The 10,263-nt window shown below is 45.9% G+C and overlaps 1 protein-coding gene across 9 annotated transcripts in view; it reads right to left on the minus strand.

The window, feature by feature from the left end:
• Positions 1–10,263, minus strand: part of THSD7A (thrombospondin type 1 domain containing 7A) — a 555,303-nt gene that overhangs the window by 74,447 nt on the left and 470,593 nt on the right. For all 9 annotated transcript variants that reach the window (XM_025212153.1, XM_025212155.1, XM_025212154.1 and 6 more), the window contains 2 exons: positions 3,066–3,260; positions 571–834 (listed from right to left, as the gene is read on the minus strand). In XM_025212153.1, the coding sequence (XP_025067938.1) occupies positions 571–834; positions 3,066–3,260 (459 nt within the window). The remainder of the gene's footprint in view (positions 1–570; positions 835–3,065; positions 3,261–10,263) is intronic.

The raw sequence follows: 10,263 nt of genomic DNA on the forward strand, positions 1-10,263 counted from the left end.
TGGTTTTGGTGAACTGAACTTTTTCAATGAAAAACCTTTGATCAGAAAATTCTTTACTGTTCTACCTAGAGGTGCTAAGCTTAAGCTTTGGGTTAACTAGCTACTAAAACAAAGTAGTTGCTAACATCTGTCATGCTTCTGCCTGATGCAGTCAACATTGTATAACTTATTATAGGCCACTGACTCTTAAAGCATGTGCTCCAGAGCAGCAAAAGCATGCCATGAAATTGATACTTTATCAGCATCAGATCCTGCCCGCAGAACTGTGTCATCCAGTTCATGGGGCTCCTCTAGTGTCCAGAAATTTGGTGGTGGGGGTGCAGTGACAATTAACACTGCCACCCACTCCTGCTCCATTAAATTTCCAAGCTCCACGTGCAGGGATCACGTTTCAGTTGGGCCAGCCCTGCATAACTTGATTGAGCTCCAGATGTGCCAGCCAATGCAGCTAGAACAGGCTCCTGCCATGCCATCCTCACACAGCTTAAACAGGCTCCAACTGCACTGGTCCTGCATAGCTGGATCAGGAAAAACAGACAGGAAAATGTACGAAAACAAGTATCTACATACCGTGACTATTGCATCGTGATGTTTCCACAAGTCGACTATTTTGATCGTAGCATGCCATGGCCTGGTAACGATAACCTTGTCCACACTCTTTAATGTCTCCTTGTACTTTCATTCCCAATAATACTTCCACTTTGCCTTCTGGTAAAATACAGTCAGACCAGTTTCCCACGGGCTGAGCGCTGTACTTGTCACATGGACAAAACTGATTCTCAATCAAGGGATACATCTGTGAGTTTTTGCATTTGTCCCTTTTTTTACTTTTTCCTGTGGGGAAAGGTTGGGGAGGATTATATAATTTTTTCAGACACTGCTTTTTTGTCATCTTGTATCAAAAACTGATAATATCAAGTAATGATCTGTAAAAGTACAAGACCATATGACTTAAGGACAAAGTTTTCAAATGTAGGTACCCAACACGAGGCATCAAAATCACATAGCCAGTCAAATTAAGTGATCTGATTTTCAAAAGCATCAAGCCCCTTTGCTTGCCTTAGCTTCAGTACTTTTTAAAACAAAGCCATCTATTATATTTGAATATGCATTTAAGTTCTTACCTTGCGACACCCCAACGTAAACATTTTAGCAATTCAATAGCAGGATGTTCTTTCCTTTCTAATTCACTAATGATGCAGAGAGCAATAGCAAATAAATTTTATTCATTTCTAGATAACAATTTTTCAAGTTTTAAAATTTATTTTTTGTAAAAGGAGAGAACACACATCTGTATGATACTAATGCACTCTCTGAGGTTGTAAAAATCCCCAGTTTAGATAAAATATTGAAAATCAGCCCATTAATGAAATGAGCTCCTTCTTTTGATTTAGTCTACTACCTTGTTGTATTTTTTTTCCAAATCTCTTCTTGATACTCATTTACTTCCCCCCAGTACCTAATATCCTTTTTTCTCCTATTTTTTGCAGTTTTAATCTCCTCCTTTGTTGTTTGTTTTCTCTTTCCCCAGTATTTATTATCATACCCTATTGTCAGTCCTATTTTTAATGATGGATGAAGGCTGGAAACAAACATTTTATAAAATACCTGGTTTCAACTAGAAGATAATATAAATAAATACTTTGGTGGGTTTCCTTGTCTTTCAAATATCACACTTACATACAAGGAAACACTGACGTGACATAAGGGCACTGTTCTACTAGCCACTGACCCAATATGTAAGATGAACATGGGATTTCTCCTTCTGTTCTCATTAGGTAGCATCATATTGAAAACATGAGAGTTGCCCCTCCATTTCATCTTCCCCCAAATTAATAATTAGGCTTTCATGCTCAATTAGCTCTGTAGATTGGACTGAATAACAGTTTGCAAGATGGAATTTATTCATTACGGGCCAAACTATGATCTCAGCACCAGGTGAGTAGCTGAGCTCAGTAAAGAGAGGTACAAAGGGACCTATAAGTGTCCAGGTTAATAGGAGCTCCTCTTTGTTTAATTTTGAAGGTAATGGCCATCTCTTTCCCCTATGAAAGCAATCCTGACATAAACTGTTTACTAGAATTATAAGGGGCTACTGTGAGTCTTCTCAAAGATTATGAATCATTTGCTATCCTTAGCTCTTCCAATTTTGGTGAGTATCATATTACATTGGTATAAAGCAGCCCCCTGGCTAAGTCAGGTGGTCTGGTTCTAGTGCAAAGTTGGCCAATCTGAGGTATGTGCACCACAATGGATACCACAGTGGCATGGGCAGTTTCGGATTTGGAAGGGAGCAGGAAGCAAAGCATGAGATGGGGTGTAAAGCAAAGCAGCAAACTGGGCAGGGAGCACAGAAAAGGAAGCATAAAACAAAGCATCAGATGCAACTGGTAGCATAAGGCCAGGAACAGAAAGCAGAAGAACAGATTGGGAAGGGTGTCAGAGTGGCACTGGGGGGGCTTATTTGTGGCAGACCTGCCAAAGATGTTGGCCTCCACTGTTCTAGTGGACAGACAGCATCTCTTTCAACCACAAAGAAGAGTCATCTTGATAGTTTAAGAGAAAACATAGCATAAGGTGTCCTAAGACACCTGGAGACAGGCTATGGAATTACATAAATATGAAAGTCTTCAAGTATTCAGTAATGACACACATTAGGGCTGCAGGAGATAAGTTAGGAACTGAACAAAAATATGTAGAAACATTCCCCTTAACATCCATAGGCTCTGTGCTACTTTGAAGATTTCAACTCAATGAATTGTGGTAGTGTTGACCTGCCCTTCAGAAAGATAAATAGTCTACTATCTGAACCATTCTGAAGTCAGTTTACTATGGAATCTTTACTTTTTCTCTGACCACTACTTTGCCACAGTATCATTTACATATATTTTCCTCCTCAGTTCCATCAAAGTTTAGGCCCATTATCTACCTGGTAGTTCATCCTGAACATAGAAATTCCTGCTTGTTTGTCATCTGGTGATCCAAGGAAGGAAGTATGTGAGTTTAAAACACAATAAATTACAACAGATAATAATAAAAAACCTTTGTATCCATAGAATTCTTACCAACAAGAGTGCGTTTTCTTGCCCTGACTCCTCCACAGTCCCCATTGCAGGAAGAAAATTTTGACCAGCTTGTGAACTGACAGTCATCTTGGCAAGGGATTTGGCAGGTCTGTGTTAATGGTGGTAAGGGGCTGGCATATTTAAGGCACTCGCTAATGTCAGCTTGTCCCCCGTCTTGTCTGCGACAGGTAATTGCTGAAAGCAAAAAAAATTATGGGGTTTATAATGAGCTGGCAGGCTTGTAATTAGCCTATAATATAGCAATTAACCAGGAATGTCTACATTTGATTTGATATAGCATGTCAGACAATATTCTGCTACTAAATCACATCTAAAATCCAGAACAAATATGTGCAGAACCTAGTTTTTATAGTCATTTATATATTGCACTTTAAATGTATACATTTGAAATTTATGAGAGGCTTTCTTTGTGCTTTATTATTTCTTTATTGACATTTATTGGCAACGAAACTTTAAAAAACAACTTGAAATATTAGAGTATTACAGCAATAAATACTGTCAGTAACTGCTGCCTGTTATAGCTCTTCAGATAATCACATTATATTACGCTGTTCGTTTAGAGATAGTGTTAAGCTCCCCAACCCTTAATGCAGCCAGGGACATACTCCTGGGGTACTCTCACACATTCAGGTTACCCTTCTGCCCCAAGCCCCTCCTTGCTGTCTACTGTTTGACTGCTGTGAACCAGCTGAGATGGGCTAGGGGCCAGGTCCTTCATCTGCAGTGCTTCAGACTTATCCATCGCACCCAGGTCTTGCCAGCTCTTAACAGAGGGGATTTTGCCAGCTAGAAGAATCATACCTTGGTCCAGTCATTCACTCAGAAAAGGTCACCAACTTCCTTGGAAGAGGCCTGCCTGTATAGTCAAATGCTCAAGAATCAGTTATCCCTGATAATAAGTGAGTTATTAAAAGATTTATTGTAGAAAGAAATCAATAGCCATATGCTGAGATGGATCCAAGAGTGCAATTTCTACTCAACCCTCTAGCCAAGGGACTCCATTGTTTCGCTATGCTGAGGAAAACAAAAAATAAAACCTTGCTCTCAAGGCAAAGCATAAGTACAGTTTCATATGTGGCCATTTACATTAGGGCTGTGCGAAATGCATGCGTTCTGTTTCATTTTTGGATTCAGAGTTTTGGAGGGACAGTGTTTCGTTTCAGTCTTTTGTAGGGCTGTCCGAAATGGCTGTGTTTCATTTTGTTTTATATTCAGCATTTCCAAGGGACAATGATTTGTTTTGGTGTTTTGAATCACTGTTCCATTTCATTTTGGCCAAAGCTGTTTCAGAGCTGTTTCAGAATTTCAACAGTGTTTCGGCCATAGGCTATAGCTATCATAGGGAATCACAAAACTGCCTATAACTTTGTCATTTCTTTCCTGATTTGGATGAAACTTGTAGGGATGCTAGCCCCTTCTGACACCATGAGGCCTGCCAAGTTTCAAGGAGATAGGTGCAGGAATTTCTGGGAAACTGCACCTCAAACTGCTGACAAGCAAAACTCATGACGTGTGTGACTTCATGTACGTGTTAAGGTGCAGCGGGGTGAAAACTGCAGGGATGGTAGCCCCTGTTCTCCCCCTCAACTCCAATGTAACCAGTAAGCCTCAGGCCTCTCAAAGATCTTACAGGTCTCGACTTTTCCCAGCCAGGACAGCACGGTGGCTGGATGTTATCAGGTGCCTCCTACTTCTACCCGCCTTTCACCAGGCAGGTTCATGGTCCTGGCACTTCCTGGGGCTGCTGTGCCACCAGCATTCCCACTCAGGCCTCCCTACTCTGGCAGGGTGAGGTTTTAGGTCATGCCCAGAATGATGTGGGGCCTCCTCCTCCCCATATAGCCCCAGCCCTTATACCTCCAAGTTCTTCCTGGCATGGGAGCTCAGCAGGGAGATGTTCTTCATCTATTGGCTGGTGAGAAACTAAACTGCCGCCTCCAGCTCTGAGAGTGGGGCATTAAATGGCTGCTCTCATTAGCATCTGTCCTGCCCCATACATAGCCCCTCATGCGGGCATGAGAGAGGCCTGCTAGGTTTCAGGTAGAGTGGTGCAGGGTTTTCTGTGAAACTGAACCTCAAACTGCTAAAAACAAAACTCATGTTATGTGTATGTTAAGGGGTGTAGGTTGTAGCCATGTTGGTCTAAGGACATAGCCCAGACAAGACTCTTAGGGTCAAGCTGATCTCTTTCATTAGGCCAACAGAACAGTTGGAGAAATTCTTCTTTGCAAGCTCTCAGGTATAAAAAATCTTCATCAAGCTAAGGAAGCATCTAGTTGGTGTGTGTGTGCTCCTCCTGGATGGAAGGAATAGTAAAGAAGTCAGAGGCCGGCATGTAATGCATGCAAGAAAGCCAGTCAGTGAAAATGTAAGTGGAGGCATCAGGGGGTGAAGGATGCGGGGCGGGGGGGTCAGGAAGGGGAAGGGGGATGTAGCAAGTAAAAGTGGAGAGGTACCTGCTGCTACCAGGGGAGTCAGATGTCAGGCAGGTTGTAGTGTGTCATAAATCCAATGTCTATATTGAGTCCATGAGTTTCTGTACCTAGGAAGCTGATGAAGTGAAGTTCATACGCCTGTCTGTGAAAAGTGACTTGTAAATTCAAACAAGCACCGAACCTTGCTAACCTCATCACCAGAAGCCAACTTCCTACAGGTCAAAACACACCAAATGGATCCAGACCGTGCCATGACAAGAAATGCAAAACCTGCCAACATATCTCTATACCCCCACAAACTGCACACTAGAATCTATCAAAGACAAAAATACCAACTACCTGTGGGGGCACATTTCTCACAAGAAAACCACTCTGTCTGCAGTTTCTCAGTCCTGATCCTCAAAGGGAATTTACAAACCACTTTTCACAGACAGGCCTATGAACTTCACTTCACCAACATCCTAGATACAGAAACTCGTGTAGGAATACAACATCCTAGATACAGAAACTCATGCCGGCCTCAATATAGACATTGGATTTATGACACGCTACAACCTGCCGGACATCTAACTCCCCAGGTACCTCTTGACTTTTACCTGCTACATCCCCCTTCCCCCCCCACCCCACCCCAGTCTGTCCCTCACCCCCTTACACCTCCATTTCCATTTTCACTGATGGCTTTCTTGCCTGCATTGCATGCCAGCCTCTGGATTCTTTACTATTCCTTCCATCCAGGAACAGCACATACACCAACTGCAGGTGCTTTCTCAACCTGATGAAGGGCTCTTCAACCCTAAAGTTTGCTAAGATATATTTCTCTAACTATTCAGTTGGTCTACTAAAAGATACCAGATTGACTCAAATAACCTTGTTTGTCAGTGCCATGTCCTGAGACCAACACCCCTAGCACTGGTCTCTGGTCAGCTGACCAGAAGGACACAGGGCCCTGGGCACATCTAAGCCCCAGGGCTGGGGCTGGTAGGGAGAGTTCTTTGACAGCTGCTGGAGAAGAAGCTCCTGCAGGAAAGGAAAGAAAGGCTTTGTAACAGTTTGGCTGCCTGAGATTCTACTGGTGCTACTGTGCTGTTTACTAAGTTATTACCTGTTGTCATTTAAAGTGGTGGACCAGGATAAGGCTTTAGAGGAGGAGACCTCATTGGGGCACACACAGTCACATGTGGCATGAGTTTTGCTTGTCAGCAGCTTGAGGTGCAGTTTCTGAGAAACCCCTGCACCTATCTCCTTGAAACTTGGTGGGCCTTGGTCACTCGGAAGGGGCTGCCCTCTCTGCTGTTTACATCCAAATCTGCCTTAATATATTGAATGGTTTAAAAAAAAAAAAAAGGAAATAGGTGTGGATGGAGTGAGGAGGGTGGCGCTCACTCCATCTGCAGGTGGAGCTTGGGGAACCCTAGCAGTGGGAGGTACACCTTCAGGAACACCAGTTGCTCCACCAGACCAGCATGCAAGGAGGTGCAGTGGGGTGTCACAACATCCCCAGCAATGCTGAACACCCTCTCATTTGGAACACCGGTCAGTGGACAGAACAGGTGTTCTCCGGCAACCGTGTTCAGATCCTGCCACATCTGGCTGTGGCTTGCCCAATAGGCCAAGGGGTCACAGTCCAGTGGCTCTATGTCCTCGCCAAGATAGGTAGTCACCGAGGCCTCAGCACTACCTGCCCGATGCTGGGGTCTGGTGCGTCTGGACCCCACCATTGAAGCCATGTCCTTGGCCCACATTGGCACTGCCTGTCATGGAGGAGACTGGCTGCTGCTGGGAGTGCTGGCACAGGAAAGTGGATCCCCTCTTTCACATCCTCCACCTGTGCCCTTCGGCCTCCCGGACTTAGTTCAGCAGCACCTCCATCCAGTGAGCCAGGGTTTTGCTGGTGCACATACTCCCCTTCACCCTCAGGTCAACATGGCCACCAGGACGTGGACCATACCGGACCACAATGGATCTAGCTGTTTCTTGATGCCATCCCTTAGCTGCTTTACCAGTGCCTGCACCTCTGGTGACAGCGGCTTGCCCCAGCCAGAAACATTGATCCCTTAAAACTTCTCCATTTGATTCGCAAGTTCCCTCACTTTGGGGATCACCTGGCTAAGGAGGGCATTGCCAGTGCTGAGGGTCTTGATGGCCTCAAGAAATAGCTTGAGGACCACCAAGATCTGGGAGCTGGAATTCTACTCTGTTTTGTTAAGTGGGCCACTGATCCCAATCTCCCCAAGCAAGGCCATTTCATGGATGGCCTTCTGTTGCTCTACCAGCCTTTCCAGCATGAGGTATGTGGAGTTCCACTGAGTCTCCACATCCTGAATGATTTTATGCTGCAGGATACTCAGCTCTGCCTGTTGGTCCCATAGCATCTTGCCCACCTTGATACTGCAGTGGAAGTAGCCCACCATCTTCGTGCACTTCGAAATAAGCTGGCCGGTTGTGACAGCGCCATCATCGGCAGCCCTGTCCCCCTCCAAGGTGACTGCAAGGTGGAGCTTGTGTGCCACATAGCAGATGCCAACAAAGTTGGCATCATGGACCACCTTGACCATACTGGCCCCATTGTCGGTGACCATGAACCCACGGATGAACTCACCCTTCCCAATGAGCCACCCCTGCGCCATGCAGTTCATGGCCTCCATGATCTCCCTTGCTGTGTGGGACTCATCCATTCCCTCAGCTTGAAGGAGAGCCCACCGATGGCCTGACTGATGGCACCAGTGCCCTGTGATGGAGAGGTAGGCATGATCTCTACCCCGGCTGCTCCAGATGTCCGAGGTGAAGTGCAAGGCCACTTGCAGACCTGCCTTGCACAGCTCCTCTCTCAAGTACTTCCTGCATGCCTCACATAGGAATGGCACCACCATTCTGCTGAAGGTGGTACATGCGGGAACTTGTTAGGATGAGGCCATGAGCTACCTGAACCCTGGCCACTCAATTAGAGAGAAGGGCTAGTCATCCAGAGCAAGCATCTCCCTGATGATCTGGGTGATCTCGCTCACCTTTGCAATGCGCCCCCCCCGCGAGTGCCTGCCTCCCCACACTGTTCCAGGGTGGCCTGCCTCTGCTTCAGGGGGATGGGGGCTTTGGAGTGAGAGGGGGACTTCTTTTGGGGCATGCTCCCACTGGTGCTAGGCTGAGGAGGAGCAAGGGCAAGGGGATGGTGCCTGTGGAGATGCATCGACATCCCCATGGTGCTGTAGTGTTTCTCCTCCTTGTCTCGGCTGGTCTTATATCAGCAGTGCAGGCAGATAGCATACCTGGGATCATCTGCCACCTCAAAATGATCCCACGCCACACTACCCCCTCACTTTTGGGGTGCAGGTGTGGAACCTGCCTGATCCCCATCCTCAGCAGGCAGAGGCACAACAAAAGGAGGAGTGGACTCAGCTGAGACACTTACCTCCACAACTTCTACCTCAATCTCCTCTGAACTGCCTTCCAGGGAAGGAGACCTGGCTCTAGGGGAAATTGGAGGGAGTGGAGCACAAACTCAGACTCCTCCTTGGTCGCCAGAATTTCTTTTGCTAGGGCATTCAGGACCCCTACTTCCAGATCCAGATCCTCCTCTGGCACTGGAAGGCTCAGACTAGGAACTAAATGGGGGTGGAAGAGACTGTCATGCTGGTTCTGCTTTTCATGCTGGTGGGGCCGGGGGTTATTATTATGGCTGGTGTTATTGGAGGGGGTGCAGATATAGGCACTGGTCCCATTTCCTTGCTGCCACCAGCACCAGAAGCCGTATTTCTGCAAGTGCTAGGGAAGAGGCTGTGTCTAAGTTGGGTGGGGAGGGAACTTACAGCCTCCCTCTGCCCCCTGTGGCACCTGCCTTTCCAGCTTCATATTTTGTGTGCTGGAAAAAAATGTGTGTCTGTGTGAGTGTGTGTGTAATAAATGTAGGTGTATTGAGTGCTTTCCAGGCAAAGCATTGCCTTCTTTTTGTTTGGCAGGAGGTGCGGGGGTGGAATGAGAAGAACAAATAACAGGATTTTTGGGGAAGGGCAGGCAAGGGTAAATAGGAAAAGATTAATGACAATGGCTACAACTTGGTAGCAAGGCACTACCAAGCTGCCAGCCAAGCTTACAGGTGCTGTTCTCTGCTGCTACTCCAGACACTCACAGATGAAGCTGCAAAGTGACATACAAAAGTTCACAAACAGTCTTTTTATGGTGCTTCTCTGTTCCTCCCCCAGAGCACTGCGATTGGACCTCAAGGATACATTCTTTTCACTGACCAGCTACAGATGTCAATATCAGAGCAGTCCTTCCCCCCCACCCCCTTAGTTTCTCTCGCTTTCCCTGCAAGCCCACCTCCAAAACAGCTTGAAATAGCTCTGAAACAGCTCCAAAACATCTGAAACATTTCAGATGGCCCATTCTGTTTTGGAGCCTTGCGTTTCATTCTGGATTATTTGGTAACTTGACTGTTGAAATGCCTGAATAAAAAATGAAATGAAACAGTGACCAAAATTTCACACAGCCTTAATTTACATACATTGCTCATTGGATTTATAGGAAGCCAACACTATGTAGATAACTTCATGCCCCCTGAAAAGTGCACATTTATGAGAGTGAAGTCTTTCCTGATCTAGTTAAAACCAGGGGACCATTTGCATCCTTACAGTCTTGAAAATTACTAATCCAGTATCCTAAAGATACTGTCTCTCATCTTCCCTTGGGGGTTACAGGGGCTCGTGCAGAGCCCCCCATGTGATGCAGGGCAGCGGGGATCACCCCCC

This window comes from Alligator sinensis, unplaced genomic scaffold, assembly GCF_000455745.1.
Source record: "Alligator sinensis unplaced genomic scaffold, ASM45574v1 scaffold938_1, whole genome shotgun sequence".
In the NCBI taxonomy this organism is placed as follows: domain Eukaryota; kingdom Metazoa; phylum Chordata; order Crocodylia; family Alligatoridae; genus Alligator; species Alligator sinensis.